The sequence below is a fragment of the Chrysochloris asiatica genome, unplaced genomic scaffold (assembly GCF_000296735.1).
Source record: "Chrysochloris asiatica unplaced genomic scaffold, ChrAsi1.0 scaffold00120, whole genome shotgun sequence".
In the NCBI taxonomy this organism is placed as follows: domain Eukaryota; kingdom Metazoa; phylum Chordata; class Mammalia; order Afrosoricida; family Chrysochloridae; genus Chrysochloris; species Chrysochloris asiatica.
In genome coordinates, this window is record NW_006408638.1 from 6849905 (window position 1) to 6867933 (window position 18029).

The 18029-nt window shown below is 40.3% G+C and overlaps 1 protein-coding gene across 1 annotated transcript; it reads right to left on the reverse strand.

Moving 5' to 3' along the window:
- Positions 1 to 3585: 3585 nt before the first annotated feature.
- RPL24 (ribosomal protein L24) lies at positions 3586 to 8917 on the reverse strand. The gene is made up of 6 exons (XM_006868621.1): positions 8876 to 8917; positions 8685 to 8760; positions 7871 to 7981; positions 5760 to 5896; positions 4377 to 4440; positions 3586 to 3706 (listed from the first exon to the last, which is right to left on the reverse strand). Exons 1-6 carry the CDS (start codon positions 8878 to 8880, stop codon positions 3626 to 3628), a joined length of 474 nt encoding a protein of 157 aa, XP_006868683.1. The 5' UTR covers positions 8881 to 8917; the 3' UTR covers positions 3586 to 3625.
- Between the last annotated feature and the right edge of the window lie 9112 nt (positions 8918 to 18029).

Consider the following 18029-nt stretch of genomic DNA (forward strand, 5'->3'; position numbering starts at 1 on the left):
TCAGGGGTGGCAGCAGTAGTGAGGTTGGCCCAGGATCGAGCACTGTTTCGTTCTGCTGTGCATGGGGTCGCTATGAGTTGGTTCCAACTCGATGGCACCTGACAACAACAACTCCTGTGCCTTTGGGCCAATATGGAGATTTTAAAACAAACAAAAACCTTTCTGGGGTGGTAAAACAATCTTTTACCACTACCCTAGGACTCAGCAGCAATCAGAATTGGCAATTCTACAAGTATTTTATTAAAAGCCCACATTTAGACCAGAAAACATTGCTTTTAAGGAGGCGGCAATGGATATTTTCCATTTTTAAGCTTTGCTTTGTTATGTGCCTGCAGGGACCCTGTATAGGGTTTCTGAGGAGTGGCCAACCTTGCAGTTCAAACTGACCTTTCTTTAAGTCCAGTGTTCCTATAGCACCACACCAGAACTCCAAGCTTTGCTTGTTGTTAAGTGCCCTTGAGTAGGTTCCAACCCATAGCAACCCTGAATAGGGTTTCCAAGGCTGCAAATCTTTACGGGAGTAGAAAGCCTCATCTGTCTCCTGTGGAGCAGCTGGTAGTTTCGAACTGCTAACTTTGTGGCTCACAGCCCGATTCGTAACCACTACGCTACAATCACAGCTTAAATTACATTTTACATGTGATTGCACAAAAGCCCTCCCTACCCCTTATACTTGCCATTTTCTTACACACTATATTATTGGCAAGTAGTGGTTACAAATCAGGCTGCTAATCTCACAGTCAGCAGTTCAAAACTACCAGCTGTTCCGCGGGAAAAAGATGAGGCTTTCTGCTCCTGTAAAAATTTACAGCCTCAGAAACCCTGTACAGGGTCACTATGAACCCACTCCACAGTACATAACAACATATTATTGACATTTTCTTATACTGAGCCTGATTTTATTTGTATCTTTATATCAAAAGAGACTGTTTCATTATCTGCAACAATTATGATGCCTGAATTTAATATCAACATGTTGCATTAGGCAAATCTGCTGCACAAGACCTCTTAAAAATGTTTAAGAGCAAGGATATTAGTTTGAGGACTAAGGCGTGCCTCATCCATGCCATAGTATTTTCAATAACCTTGTATACCTGTGAAAGTTGGACGATTATGGAAGATCCTAGAATCCATTCATTTGAATTAGGGTATTATAGTGGGCAGCTAGAACAAACAAAATCTGTGTTGGTAGTACAGCCAGAATGCTCCTTCAAACTAGGATGGCAAGACTGTCTCATACTTTGGAGGGACCAGAGTCCCTGGAGAAGGACATCATGCTTAGTAGAGGGTCAGGAAAAAAGAGGGGAGACCCCCGCCCCCCAGTAAGATGAATTGACACAGTGGCAGCAGCAATGGGCTCAAGTATAGAATGACTGATGATGGCACAGGACCGGGCATTGTTTTGTTGTGCATAGGGTCATTTTGAGTTGCAAGTGACTTGACAGCACCTAACAACAGAATGAAAAACTCCATCACTTTGGATAGAATGTGGTAACAGGGAAAACTGTTCATGTTGCTTTACCTTCACCTAGTCCTAAGGAACTATGGTAGCATAGTGGTTGAGTCCAGCTGCTAACTTCCAGCAGTTTGAAACTACCAGCCCTTCCGCAGATGAGGCTTTCTGCTCCTGTGAAGCATCAGAAATCCTGTGCAGGGTCACTGAATGCAAACTCCATGGCACACCACCACCACCAGTGTTCATGTGTGTTTTCAAGTTTATATAAGGTTTTCAATACACGTTTGTCTCTCTATACTTTAAAATATCTATGTAGCCTAGCTGAGCATGTTTAAAGAAAGCTTCTTAGAAGATGTCTCCTTTGCTGTTGAAGTTTGATTCAGTGACCTGTATAGGGTTTCTGAGGAGTGGGTGGTGTTTAAATCATGGGCCTTGCAGTCCTACAATGCCACAGGAGGACTTAGTCCTTAGGAATAGAAGCGTAATGGAAGTGAGCAGAGATGTAGGCTCCAAGTAAACAGAGAACCATGCAAAATCATGGAGGTGTACTGAACTTCTAAGAAACGAATACTTGAGGCTAGAGATCATGAATGTAATTTTCTGCAAACAGATTTTCACTTCCCCATTGTTCTTTAACACTGTTGAGTTGGTTCTGACTCATACTGACCCTGTATAGAGTTCCCAAGGAGCAGCTGGTAGATTTGAACTGCTGACCTTGTGGTTTGCAGTCCAGTGATGATCCCACAGAACAACAGAAATATAGTAAAACCAAAACTAGAACTTGATGGGACTGCCTTCCCCGCCCCCCCCCAAGATTTCTCAAACTTTCCAACTTTGTCAGCATACAGTTTTACCACTTTTTTGTTATTGTTAGAAAATAGGTGGATTTTCCTTCTGATAGCCTCACAACAGGTTTTTACTTTTCCAAGTTCTAGTCTATACTCCAAAAGGGGATTGTGGTTTGTTCGCTGTAATAGTATCCTTGCAACATGACACAACTCAACCTATAACAAATGTTCATTGGTAAAGACTATCCACCTTCGGCAAAAGCCAAAGTCTGTAAATTATGATTATTACTATGTACATACATCTCAACCAACAGCAAAGGTACTTAAGACTTTTTGGCAATTTAACTGTGGCTCTTGTCAAACACCCAGCTTAAAAAACTTATTGCAAAGTGCCGTGGAGTAGACTGACTCACAGCAAACAACATAGGGTTTCTGAGCAACTGAGTTTGAACCACCTTTCTTGACATTAGTCTAGTTCTTATCCTGCAGCACACACCAATATGCCAGTAAAAAAGCAAAACCCTACTCTATTACTCTATAAGTGCAATCGGTTCTAGTGAGCCCTTAAAGGGTTTCCGAGAAGCAGTTTGGTGGGTTTGAACTTCAGGGTTAGTAGTCCAGTGCCACACTAGGACTCCAAAACCTTATTCTAGCAATACAGCTCATTATTCAAGAAGCACTGTTTGCTTTTAAGCTTATTTCCACACTGGACTGCATGGTCAGTTGAAATGTTAAGGTCAGCAGTTCACACTCACCAGCCACTCCTCAGGAACCCTGTACAGGGTATCTCTGAGTTAGAACTGACTAGATGGCACTTAATTAACAAACACTTTACTGTGAACCCCAAGGTTACACGTTTGCCCACCAACTGCTCCATGGGACAAAGATGAGGTTTTCTGCTCCAGGTACAAAGTACATGCAGCCTTGGAAACCCTATATAGGATTGCTATACAGGATTTGCTGAGTCAGAACTGACTCACCTTCAATAACTTTTTTTTTTTGCGCCTTTTACTAGTTAATTTAGACCAATTTATGTACCATCCTAGCACATATAGCCATTGATTAAAAAACTACAATGTATCCTCTACTGTAGATACCTTATTTACACCATTTATTTAACATCCCTCTATTAGAAAAGATTTTGCCTTATGACTGTAAAACAGACATCTAGCAAAAATCCCACTCCCCACTACTTGGCCTAGAGATTTTAAGAAGACAACACCGCCAACTGATAAAAGCATTACTCTAACAAAACATTCTTTTTTAAAAAACTTAACCTTTGTAGGCCAGCATGCCATGTAGACCCAACATGCCTGTTTGTAAATAAAATGCCAACACGAACTAGAATTGCAGTTGAGTCTTTATTTTAAAGCCTGCCAACTTAGCGCTTTCCACCAACTCGGGGAGCAGAAACTTTCACAGGCTTCACAATCTTTTGTTTAGGTGCTGCCTTTGTGGGAGCCTGGAAAAACAACACAAAAACAAAACCGTATTATTTTATGTGACATAATCCCATGCAATTTTTTTCTTTTATTATTTCCTTCATTGTCCAGATTCTGTAAGTATTCCAGACTGCTTTCTTTATTAACCATATTCTTAACGTTAATTCCTAATGCAAACCAGGCACAAATGTTGAAAGTTCACCTTTATAATAAACACTGAAGACTACGAGAATGTCACAGATAGGAACAAAGACACATAATCAGTGTGGGAACCCAAGTTGGACTCAAGAACAGAAAAAGAAAAAAAAAGGGGGGGGAAGCTACTGAAATTTGGGTTAAGCTCTGTATCTTTATTAATCATGTTGATCTTATATATTAATTTTGAAAATTATACTTTTCAAAATTATTAACATTAAGTTGAGTGAAAGATAATGTAAAGTGTATGTTTTTCTATAAATATAAAACAGAAAGTCAACTTTTTTCTCCCTTTGCAAATTCCTATCTAACAGTAAATACTAACAAACTCAACAACTATCATTGGCAAAAGATCTCTTTAGAAACCTGAACCCAAAAAGCAGTTATCAACATGAGTGCACTGCACAAAATTTCTTAAAATATATCACAATTAGGATTAAAAATAAGATTTCCTATTGTTTTATTTATGAAATCTATGAAAAATTCCACAAGTACCTTAGCAGCAGCCATTGCTGTCTTTTTAGATGCTTGCTTAGCCTTTTTTGCTTCCTTGGCAGCCCTGAGAAATTAAAATAAATAAATAAAACCAGGCAAAGTACATTAGCATTCATGAGAATATAAAAGAAAAGACAAAAACGCTGTCTTTAAGCTGATTCTGATGCACAGTAACTAACACTTTTTAAGGTTCTGAGGCTATAAACCTTTGAGGGAGCAAAAAGCCTTTTATCTTTCTCCCAAGGAACAGTTGGTGGGTTTGAACTGCCAACCTTGTGGTTAAACGTACTTAATCTACAGTGCCCCCAGAGTACACGGAGTCAGTGATTCAAACTCACCAGCCATTCCTCTGAAGCCCTATACAAGGTCAATATGGGTCGGAAATGACTTGACAGCATGTAACAATGTGGGTCAGAACGGACTCAAATTTTTAGATGCTGAAACCGTTTGGGGGATCATAGTGGCTCCACAGGATAAACAGAGTAAAATCCACGAGGTTGGTGGTTTGAGTCCATTAGCCACCCCACAGAAGAAATAACGAGGCTTTCTGCTCCCACAAAATATTTAAAGCCTCAGAGTTTTGAGAGTCAAATCTGACTCCAGGGCACTTGACAATGAAAATAACAGAGTTCTGGGAAAGCAAAACACATTCTTTTCCAATCTTCTATTTATAGGTAACTTTAAAAGATTTGTCAATGCATTTCACTGGCCAGCAGTTCAGCTCAAAAATATAACATAAAATATACATCAGTGTCAATATTGCATACAGTATTTTCAATATTGTTAAGTGCCATCGAGTTGGTTCCGACCCATAGCAACCCTGTACAGGGTTTCCGAGGCTATAAATCTTTACGGGAGCAGAAAGCCTCATCTTTCTCCCACGGAGCAGCTGGTAGTTTTGAACTGCTGACCTTGTGGTATTTCAATATACAAACCATTAATTAGATTGTATTATACAATTTTGTGTTACAGCTACTCTTCTTCACTAACCATCTTGTCTGACATTTCAAATTTATAATAGTAAACTATTTATGCATTAATGATGTATGCCTGGCATTAATGCATAAGAGTGAGTAAATCTGGACACAATGTCTAAGGTTATGTGTTAACTTGGTTGGGCCATGATCTTAAGTATTTTGGCAGTTATGTAATGATGGAGTTATCCCCCATTTTGTACAATGCCAATTATCACTATGATCCAGTCTTTGGAACTTATAAACAATGTTGATACGGGAGGAGTGGATATGTCAGGAATTTATGATAGACAAGCTGTTTATAGATTAAAGTATCAAAATAATACAGGTGCCTATTCCTATGAACCAAAACAGTGCAACTTAAAGTCATCCAATACCCAAAATGCTCATGAAAAATATTCCTTCTCACCTTATGGCCTGTTCTCGTTGAGCCTTTCTAACTTCAGGCTTCTGGTTTCTCTTGGCCATTATATCAGCAAGAGATGCACCAGTGATGGCCCTCTGGAATTTGACTGCACGGCGGGTTCTTTTCTTTTGAATTTCTTCCTACAGAACAAAAAGTAGGGCTCACATGAGTTGCCTTCAAGAACCAGAAGATGGGAAATTGAGTCTTTTTAAGATGTGTGTTGTTGTGAAGTGTCATCTAGTCAGTTCCAATTTATATCAACCCCATATAGGGTTTCCTAGGAGCAGCTGGTGGGTTTCAGCTGCCAACCTTGTGGTTTACAGTCCAGTGCTGATCCTACAGCACTATGCCAGAAGTCCTTAAAAAGATTCATAGACAACATTAAATATGCAAGCTAGTTTTCTACTTTAAAACTGGTTAAACCACCTATTACAAATTTACATTTTATTACTGGTAGCGTAGTGGTTACCAATCAGGCTGCGAGCTGCAAGGTCAGCAGTTTGAAACTACCAGCTGTTCTGCGGGAGAAAGATGAGGCTTTCTGCTCCCGTAAAGATTTACAGCCTCGGAAACCCTGTACAGGGTCTCTATGAGTCGGACCCGACTCCACGGCACACACCAACAACAACTTTATTAAAAGACAAGAGTTAAACTGTAAGATAGATGATTAGTTATTTCATTAACTGGATAAAAACTGCTGTCCAGTTGATCCAGACTCATGGTGACCCTATAGGCAGAGTAGAACCATTCCAAAGGGTTTCCAGGATTGTAAATGTTAAATCTTCAACTGGTGGGTTTGAACCACTGACCTTTTGGGTAAGAGTCCAATGCTGTTTACCACTGTACCACCAGGGCTCCCTCATTCATTGTATATGGTTTCTAAGGAGCAGACAGTAAGTTTGAAGCACCAACCTTGAAGTGGAAATCAACCTTGTGGTCAAATGCTTATCTTATATCACCATTGTTGTTGTGCCATGGAGTCGGTTCTGACTCATACTGACCCTGTACAGGGTTTTGGAGGCTGTAAAACTTTACGGGAGCAGAAAACCCCATCTTTCTCCCACGGAACAGCTGGTAGTTTCGAACTGCTGACCTTGCGGTTCGCAGCCTGGTTTGTAGGAGCTCTGGTAGTGTAGTGGTTACAAATCGGACTTCCAGCCGCAAGGTCAGCAGTTGGAAACTACCAGCTGTTCCGTGGAAGAAAGATGAGGCTTTCTGTTCCCGTAAAGATTTATAGCCTCCAAAACCCTGTGCAGGGTCGCTATGAGTCAGAACCGACTCCACGACACACAACAACATTTTACCAGAGCTCCTTTATATCACCACACCAGGACTCTATTAACTGGATAGCACCTTAAAACTCCTAAAAAAAAAACAAAAAAAACCCCCCACAACTACATCCAGTAATTTGCCTATAGAAAACACATCAAACTCCAACTCACCCATTTCAGCACCCAAAAGACACCACTGTGAGAAATACTCAAGAAAATGATTTATGACAGAAATAGTGCTGTTAGAAACATTAGCATTCAATTCAAATATTGCCTTCAGATGCTATACTAGAAGCTTACATTATAATGCTTATTGAAGCAAAAAGTCTTGCAGTTCACCTCTAAGTCCAGGAAAAATTAATTTTATTTGAAGAATTGTTTAGCCAGCAATGTGCAAAAATGTCTTAGCTAATTAAAATAAATACTCGTTGCATCGTTCCACTTATGTCTATGTTAGAGAACACAACAAATAGTACAGTGTCCAGTTTCTACCCACTGAAACACCTTAATCGATGCCAGTGTCCCATGTTGTTGTTATGTGCTGTGGGTTCCCACTCAAAGCAACCCTGGTACAGGGTTTCTAAGGCTGTAAACCTTTACAGCAGAAAAACCTCATCTTTCTCCCGCGGAACAGCTGGTAGTTTCGAACTGCTGACTGTGAAATTAGCAGCCCCATTCGTAACCACTACGCTACCAGAGCTCTTTGTATGTCCCATATAGGGTCTTATGGCATCAATTTCACTTCACTGTTTATATGTTTGCCTTTTAATAGCACTTTCACATACTGATATTCAGAATGCCTAAGTCAAGGTAGGCCCACAATATCAAAGTGCATTTACTTACCGATTGCCCCTTTTTGTGCTTTCTTCTGTAGAGGACAGTCCAGTTTATCTGCCGAGGATTCCTCTTGGAAAGGAATGCAGATTCGCATTTTGCATTAAGAAACTGGAAAACCTGTGGCGAAAAGTTCAAAGTAACTACATAATCATCTATACAAAATAAGAAGTGGCTGAGCTTTAAATTCTTAAAAGAGATTAATGTACGATTGAAACCAGAGGCCTGAGCTACTCATCTGGTTGATGGTCTCAGCTTGGTCCTGTCTTTCCTCTAGAATGAATAGAGATTACCTAAACTTCAAGGTAGGCGGTTCAAGCTCACCCGTTGCTCCTCGGAAATCCTATACAGGGTCACTATGGGTCTGAACTGACTCGACGGCATTTAACAACAAACTCATAACGCGGTGAGGTTTGAGTGTCAAAATTCTGGGAGGCGTCCAGCTCTTGGCCTGAGATTCCATGAGTACCTGGTAGCCGTAAATTGCGGCATACCTTGGTGGTGGTTAAGCGCCATCGAATCGGTTCCCGAGATTGGTTGAGTTTGAACCGCCGGGCCTTGTGGTTCAAGCCGAACTTTCCGTCTTGTGCTTCTCCTACACAAGGCTACACCAGAACTTCAGCTATGTTTTATTAAAAATTATGCAAAACCCAGCTCAGTTTCGACCTTGCTTACACTGGATCGAGACTCCTTTAAAGGCCTCTCATTTAACTCTTTCAGGGGACAGGGATAATACAGGGAAATAAGCCCACCAGGACCGAATTACACCTGTCTTCCCAATTTACAACAAAACAAACTGCCTGCAATCGTCGCGGCCCCTTACCTTCCCGTCGGTCCTGGCATAGCGTCTCCCGTGTCCGGGGTATATTTTGTATCCGCTGAAACTGCACAGTTCGACCCTGTAACGAAAAGTGAAGGCCCATTAGGGAGGGTATCTAGAGCACAAGATGCCATCCTCTGAGTAGCGCTATGTCCGAGGATGGAAGCAGATTGGAATTCAAGGGCCATACTTACTTCATGGCTGCGGCGCCCGAGAAACAGGGAAGATGGCGAAGAGAAAGAGAGGATCATGGGAAGAGACCTTATACAATCGCGAGGGAATCTCCTCCCTAACTTCCCTTCGCTGACCCCGCGCTCGGTGATGACGTCAAGGGACTGGGGAATGGTAACAATCTTCCAAGACTACAACAGTTTGCCAAGAAATTTTGCCGAAGGTGTTGTGAAACTGAGAACTAAAGTGATGCGGTGGTCATGCAGGCAGTTGGTTTCTGGGTTCATTCCGTTCTCCTCCTACAATCTAGTATATCTCGAACTGTTGTCCTGGTGAGAAACTGAACTGAAAACGTTCTTGGACCCACCTCTCCATCACTTTATTGACCAACATACGAATAATCCGCACATTTAAATGCCACTTATCCTAATTTCTAGTGCACTTTTTATATAGCTTTTTTTCTTATCTACTATTGCCATTTATAAAACTTGCTTACAATGTTCTAATTTAGATAGGTTAGGTTACTAATTTAGAAAGGTTAGGCTCAAATCCACCAGCCGCTCCTCGGAAACTACAGGATCGCTATAAATCGGAACCGACTCGATGGCATTTATCAGCAACAGTTTATTTGCATCGAGTCCTGGTGTGGCGTTGTGGGTTAATGCGCCAGACTGCAAAGCCGTTTGAACTTAAAGGTTGGTAGTTCAGGCTCACCAGCTGCTCCTCGGTCGCTATGGGTCGGAACCAACTTGACGGCACTTAACAACAATACAGGTAAATGCCACAAAGATTATTTGAATTTAGGACTAAATTAATTTAATGGTTTGTTCTTTTAACCACTACTACTCTTCTCCTAAGGAGCTCTGGTAGCGTAGTGGTTACGAATCGGGCTGCGATCCTTAAGGTCAGCGGTTCGAAACTACCAGCCGCTCCGCGGGAGAAAGATGAGGCTTTCTACTCCCGTAAAGATTTACACCCTCGGAAACCCTGTACAGGGTCGCTATGGGTCGGACCCGACTCGATGGCACTCAACAACAACAACAACAACTCTTCTCCTATTGAAAGGAGCTCTGGTAGTGTAGTGATTACTAGTCGGGCTGTTAATCTCAAAATCAGCAGGAGACAGATGAGACTTTCTGTTCCCATAAAAATATACAGCCTCGGAAACACTATATAGGGTCACTATGAGTTGGGATGGACTCGACCGCACATAGTCACCACCACCACCACCACCACCTTCCTCTATTAGAGGGACCCTGGTGGCATAGTGGTTATTTAAGTGTCAACGAGTTGGTTCTGACCCACAGCAACCCTGTATATGGTGGAGCGGCTGTTGAGTTTGAACCACCAACCTTGTGGTACAACCTTACTTTGTAGTCCAGTGCATTAACCCACAGCGTCACACCAGGTTAAATGCTCTGCTGCAGCTCTGAATAAGATAGATGAGGCCATCTATTTCCTTAAAGCCTTGGAAACCCTATGGGGTAGTTCTTTTCTGTTCTGTAGGGTTGCTATGAGTCTAAATTGCCTGATGGCAATGGGTTTGGTTTCCCTATTACCTCTGAATTTCCCGTATTAATCAAAGTTTATGGAGTTTGTTAATCATCCTGTTTGTTAATTCCTTCCCAAACTATCAACTCCGCCATTATGCTGACAATACCTTGTTTCTCTAACTTTGCTCTGAGCCCATGCCCATTAAACAGAAGAAATAAACAGGTTATGAACACAACTTTTGGAGCCAGAATGCTGGGATTTGGATAACATCCTGCTACTAACAAGAGATGTCTCTTTTTTAAAATGTTTTATTGTGACTTATGTGATAGCATACATGGGAGAACATTAGCTTTACATTCATCCTATCGTATATTGTTTCATTGCCATGGTTACAATCCCCTCCATGCATCATCAACCAGCCAAAGTGTATACCCTGCAAGCCTGTCCCTCGGTTGTCAGCACATAGGCCCTCTCCCTCCCTGGGTCTAGAGTGAGATGTCACTTTTTGCAAGTTACTTGTCTTAGTTATATGGTGCTGCTATAACTACAAGTAGCGTGTTGTTGTTGTTATGTGCTGTGGAGTCAGTTCCAACTCATAGCGACCCTGTACAGGGTTTCCAAGGCTGTAAATCTTTACGGGAGCAGAAAGCCTCATCTTTCTCCCACGGAAAAGCTGGTAGTTTTGAACTGCTGATCTTGAGATTAGCAGCCCTTCAGCAGTTTGAAACTACCAGCTGTTCTGCGGGAGAAAGATGAGGCTTTCTGCTCCCGTAAATATTTACAGCCTTGGAAACCCTGTACAGAGTTGCTCTGAGTCGGAACCGACTCCAATGCACACCACCACCACTGTAAATACAAGTGGGGGCTCTAGCAAATAAATTTATTTTCTCACAGATGAGAGGCCAGAATAATGAAATCAGGACATAGGATCTGGGGAGGTCTTCTCTCTCTCTGTGCTTTAGGGAAAGCTCCTAGTTTCTCCAGCTTTCTGTTTTTCCTTAGGTCCTTGGTGATCTTCCTGCAGCATACATCTATCTTCCTCCATCTCTGCTTCCTTGATTAATCTGTCCATTTTACATCTCAAGAGATAGATTCAAAACTTACCCTAAACTATACTGTCTCATAATAACAAAACAAACCCATTCTCAAATGAGATTATAACTATAAGTATTGTTGTTGTTAGGTGCCGCTGTGTTAGTTCCCACTCATAGTGACATTATACATAACAGAGCTAAGCACTGCCTAGTCCTGTGCCATCCTCACAATTGCTAGTTACTAAGCTTGAGCCCAATGCTGCTGCCACAGTGTCAGCCCACCTTGTTGGGAGTCTTTCTCTTTTTCCATGATCCTCCACTTTACCAAGCATGATGTCCTCCAGAGACTTGTCCCTCCTGATAACATGTCCAAAGTATGAGAGATGAAGTCTTATTATCCTGGCTTCTAAGGAGCATCCTGGCTGTCCTTATTCCAACAGATTTGTTTGTTCTTCTGGCAGTCCATGATATTTTTAATATTCTTCTCTAACCCCATAACTCAAATGCATCAATTCTTCTATGGTCTTCCTTATTCATTGTCCAACTTTCACATGCATATGAGGCTATTGTAATACCATGGTTTGGATCAGACACATTTTAGTTATCAAACTGACGTCTTTGCTCTTGAACACTTTAAAAAGGTTCTTAAGCAGCAGAGTTGCCAAATGCAAGAAATCAAACATTTGATTTCTTGACTGCTACTTCCATGAGTGTTGATGGTGGAGCCAAGCAAAATGCAGTCTGACAAGTTCAACCTTTTCTCCATTTATCATGATATTATTTATTGGTCCAGTGAGGAGGATTTTTGCTTTTACACTGAGGTATGGTCTTTGATCTTCATCAGTGAGAATTTTAAGTCCACTTCGCTTTCAGAAAGCACGGTTGTATCATCTGCATATCACAGGTTGTTAATGAGTCTTCTCCAGACCTAATGCCATGTTCTTTATATAATCCGGTTTATCAGATTATTTGATCAGTGTACAGAGTGAATTAATATGATGATAGAATACAATCCTGGCACACACCTTTCTTGATTTAAACCCATTAAGTGCACCCTTGTTCTGTTTGAACCACTACCTCTTGGCCTATGTAGAGGTTCCTAATGAGCACAATGATGTGTTCCAGAATACTCATTCTCAAGAATATTGTCCATACCTTGCAATGATCCACAGTCAAAAGCTTCTGCATATGCAATAAAACACAGGTAAACATCTCTCTGGTATTCTCTGCTTTCAGTCAAGATCCATCTGAGGTCTATGATAGATAATATCCCTCCTTCCATGTTCTTATCTGAATCTGGCTTGAACCTCTGGTATCTCTTTGTCAATGTACTGCTGCAGCCATTTTTGAATTCTCGTTAGCAAAATTTTACTTGAATGTGATATTAATAATATTGTTCAATTATTTCTTTATTCCATTGGGTTACCTATCTTCAGAATGAGCACAAATATGAATTTCTTCTAATAAGTTGGCCAGATAGCTGTCTTCCAAATCTTGGCATAGATGCATGAATGCCTCCAGGGTTGTATCAGTTTGTTGAAAGATTTCAATACATATTCCATCAGTTTCTGGAGCCTTGTTCTTTGCCAATGCCTTCAGTGCACCTTAGATTCTTCCTTTAGCACCATTGACTCTTGATAATATGCTATCTCTTGAAATGGTTAAACATTGACCATTTCTTTTGGATACAGTGGCTGTGTATTCCTTCCATTTTCCTCTTCTTCTTTTTTATTTTTATTTTTTAACTTTTTATTGTGAATTGAGTGAAGGTTTACAGACAAGATCATCAGCTTTACATTCAACAAATCGTACATTTTGTTTCATCTCAGTGATTACAATTCCCTGAATCTAACAACAGTTATCCTAGCTCCTCCCTGTGGTTCCTGTTTCATTCTACCCACCTTCCCATCACCTCTCAACTTTCTCCTTAGGAAAATGTTGCCCATTTGATTTTGAATGATTGACTATTCATTCCATGGTAAGCATACTTTAATAGTGTTATTGTCCACTATCTACCTCCCCCCTTCCAATAAACCTGTTTACTGCTTTGCTAAAACTTGGGCCATGCGGTAAATTCCTTTCCAAACTCGAAGGGTGGTCAAGAGCCATAGTCACAGGTTCCTCTAGTCTTTTCTGACCAGTAAACCCAGTGTTAAAAAAACTATTAAATTGTTTTGTTTTGTTCTACATTCTCTCCCACTCTATTCAGGACCCTCTAATGTGCATTTGGTAGTGGTTATATGGAGACTGATGTTCACATATTCTGTTAGTCTATTGGACTAATTGATTCCAAGCCTCTTTCATTCTTATCACTTCAATTCTATCACTCTTCTTTCTTCTGCACATGTAGAGATCAACAGCTGCACCTTACATGGCTGCTCATGAGCTTTCAAATTCACAGATACTACTCACCATAGTTGAATGCAGAACATTGTCTTTATGGACTAATGTTATGTCAATTGACCATGGTGTCCCCTGAGACTATGGTCCTGAGCCCCCAGGTCATGAACTCATTGCCATCAGATGTTTGATAATACCTAGGACGTTTTCATCGTCTAGCCCACTGTATGCTCCACCACATTCATAGTTGTGTTTTCAGGAAAGGTTAAATACTCATGTACAAAACCCTCTTTCAAACTCATTAATTTATATATATTACACTCTTCCTTTCCCATTCAGCCGGTGTCTCAATCCATGTATCTATGCACAGAACACTGTTGTTCCAAAATTATGTGTATATCACTATTTACCTCTATCCCCTTAGCCCATTTTTTCATCCATGTGTTTTCACCTATCTTCGTCATTCTTCTGCAACCCTCCCTCTTCTTGTATGTTGCCCTCCTAGTCACCTCAGCTAACATGTGTCTATCCTCTAGCTAGTGAATTACTCTTCCCTCTCTCCCACCCCATAGCCATCAAAGAATGCTTCTTTTAGTATGAAAACCTTTCAAGTTTTTACAATAATGGTATCATGCAATATTGTCTTCTTGTGATTGACTAATTTCACAAAGCATAATGTCCTCCAGGTTCTTCCATGTTATGAGGTGTTTCCCAGACTCATTATTCTTCAGTGTTATATAGTATTTCATTATGTGTATAGACCCAAGTTTGTTTATCCATTCTTCCATTGATTGGCACTTAGGCTGTCTCTATCTTTTTGCTATTGTGAATAGTGAACATCAGTGTGGATATATCTACTCATGGCTTGTATTTCTTGTGGTTACATACCATGTAGAGGGATTACTGGGTTATAAAGTATTTCTATTTTCAGCTTTCGGTGGAAGCGCCATACTGTTTTCCAGAGTGATTAAACCATTTAACAATCCCACCAGCAATGTAGGAGGGTTCTAATCTCTCCACACCCTCAGCAGCATTTGTTTTTTCTGTTTTTTGGGTTTTTTTTTTTAGTTTTGCTATTAATGCTGGTATGAGATGATATCTCGTTGTTGTTTGGATTTGCATTTCTCTAATGACCTGGTGAAGGAGTCCTGGTGTGGCACTGTGGATTAATGTGCTACACTGCAAAGTTGTTTGAGCTTGCAAGGTTAGCAGTTCAAGCTCACTAGCCCTTCCTCAGAAACCCTATACAGGGTCTCTGTGGGTCAGAACCAACTCGATGGCACCTAACAACAACATAACAATGGCCTGGTGTGGTGCTTCAAGATAATGCACTGGACCACAGGGTCGGTTTAAACCACATGGTTGGCAGTTCAAACTCACCAGCCGCTTCTCAGAAACCTGATACAGGGTCCCTATGAGTTGGAACCGACTCAATGCCACTTAACAAATACAATAATGGCTAATGATCATAAACATTTCTTCATCTGTTTGTAGGCTGCCAGAATGTCTTCCTTGGTGAAGTGTCTGTTTGTATCCTGTGCCATTTTTTGTTTATTTAAATTGGGTTAATTCAATCTTTTAATGCTTTCTGCATCATTCAATATTTTGCCCATAGTGTTCTTCAGTATTGCATGTCAAAGCTTGAATTTTTTCTTCAGTTCTTTCAACTTGAGAAATGCTGAGTATGTTCTTCCCCTTTGGTTTTCTAACTCCAGATCTTTGTGCATTTCATGATAGTATTTGACTTTGTCTTCTGAGCTGCCCTTTGAAATTTTCTACTCAATTCTTACTTCCACGTTTGCAATGAAGAAATTGTTGGTCTTGCAAAATTCTATCATTTAAGCTCCAGCATCATTTCTATCACCAAGGCCTGATCTTCCTCTTTGTTTCCAACATTTGCATTCCAATTACCATTAGTTATCAGTACATTTTGATTGCATGTTTGATTAATTTCAGACTGAAGAAGTTGGTAGAATACTTCAATTTATTTATCATTTATTTTAGTAGTTAGTATGTAAATTTGAATAAAAGTGGTGTTAACTGGTCTTCCTTGTAGGTGTATGAATATTATGCTATTACAGACAGCATTATACTTCAAGATAGATCTTGAAATGTTCTTGTTGATAATAAATGCTATGACATTCCTCTTCAGTTGTCATTCCTGGAATAATAAACCGTGTGATTGTCAGATTCCAAATGGCCAGTACCATTCCATTTCAGCTCACTAATGCTTAGGATATTGATTGTTTATGTGTTCCATTTCATTTTTGACAGCTTCCTAGTGTGACACTATGGGTTAATACACTGGACTGCAAAATCGGTTTGAACCGCAAGGTTGGTTTGAACCTCAAGGTTGGTGGTTCAGGCTCACCAATTGCTCCTTGTGAACCCTATACAGGGTTGCTGTGGGTCAGAACTGACTTGACAGCACTTAACAACTACAGCAACAATTTTACTAGACTCATACTTCATACATCCCATGTTCTGATTATTAATGGATGTTTACAGCTGTCGCTCCTCATTTTAAGTTGTGTCACATCTGCAATTGAATCTCCCATAAGGTTTACTCCATTTGCATCATCAAGGTTAACTCCACTTTGAAGAGGCTCTTGCCCAGTCGTATTTTGAGTGCCTTCTAACCTGAGGGGCCTATCTTCCAGCACTAGGTCCAACAATATTCTGATATTATTCATTATGTTTCAATATTCAGTAATCTGTGGCTATCTGTTAGTGTTCCACTGCTATTCATAAGGCTTTCATTGACTAAACTTTCAGAAATAATCTGCCTCTCCTTTTTCCTGGTCTGCCTTAGTCTGGAAACTCAGCTGAAACCTGTCCACCATGGGTGTACCCTGCTGGTATTTAAAATACCAGTGACATAGCTTTTAGCATTATAGCAACACACAAGCCACCACAGTACAACAAACTGACAGATGAATGGTGGTTGTGTTTGTTAAGTGCACTCAAGTTTGTTCTGACTCAGTGACTGTGATAGGTAAGGTTCTGTATCAACTTGACTGAGCTGGGATTACCAGTGATTTGGCAGTTGATAGTTAACTATGGTGATTGGTTATGAACAGGGATAGTTAACTCTATGAAGATCGACTGTGAGCAGCCAATCAATTGAAAGGATGTTTCCTTGGTGGTGTGGCCTGTTCCCAATATAATGGACACAGAGGAAAGATTTGCTCTTTCCTTCTGGATCTGGAGGACTCTGTATCTACAATTGTAAGCCATTTCCTTGGTAGAAATTTCTCCTTATATTTATTTAAACTTATTAGGATTAGTCAAAAATTATCTGCACTCTACTTATATTAAAACACCTGTCCATGCCCATGACTGATGACAACATTGAGCATGCATGTGTTATAATTTGTCAAATAGACCAGTTACAGTGGATTATGTGGCAAATCATTTGCAAATCGGCTATAGATCTACCTATGAAGTAATCCACAACATACTTGAGTTTTGAAAAGTTTGTGTGAGATGGGTACTGAAACAACTCATGAAAGAGCATAAACAGAAGAGTCTGGACATTTGCAAACAAAATTTGGACTGATACTGGAAAAAAGGTGAAAGTTTCTTTTTAAAAATTGGTGCTGGTGATGAGACATGGATTCATCACTAAGAGACTGAGAGTAAACGGCAGAGTGTAGAATGGAAACATCTTCAATTACCAACCAAAAAAAGCTCAAAAGTCACCCATCAGCTGGAAAATTGATGCTTACAGTTTTCTAGGACCCTCAAGGGTCAGTATTGGAACACTATCAGGAAACATTTCAACAATCAACAGTGCTCATTACAGTGAGATGCTCACTGAAGAGCTGAAGCCTAAACTTTGCATTAAACACGGAGGACTGCTATCCAAGAGTATTGTGATCTTACATAATAATATGTGTCTGCACATCTCTGCCCACGCTGTTGACACTCTGCGAAAACTTTTTTTTTGAAGTGTTAAAGCATCCTTTCTAGAGTCCTGATCTTGCTCCATCAAACTTTCATCTGTTTGATTCCCTGAAAGCAGCACTTCAAGGATGAAGATTTACCTCTGATGAAGAAGTGAAGACAGCGGTGCATCCGTGCTCACAGTTCATCCTAAAACATTTTTTAAATAAGGGAATATGAAAGCTTGTTGACAGATGGACAAAGTATCTTGAAAACCAAGGAGATTGCATTGAAAAATTATATATTTGCCTTTTTTTAAAGTTGATTAAAATAAATTCTGCAGCCAGAGTGCAGTAATTTTTGGCTCATATATATGTTTCACTTCTTTTGTGTCTCTACAAGACCCAGCCTAAGGCTCTATGTG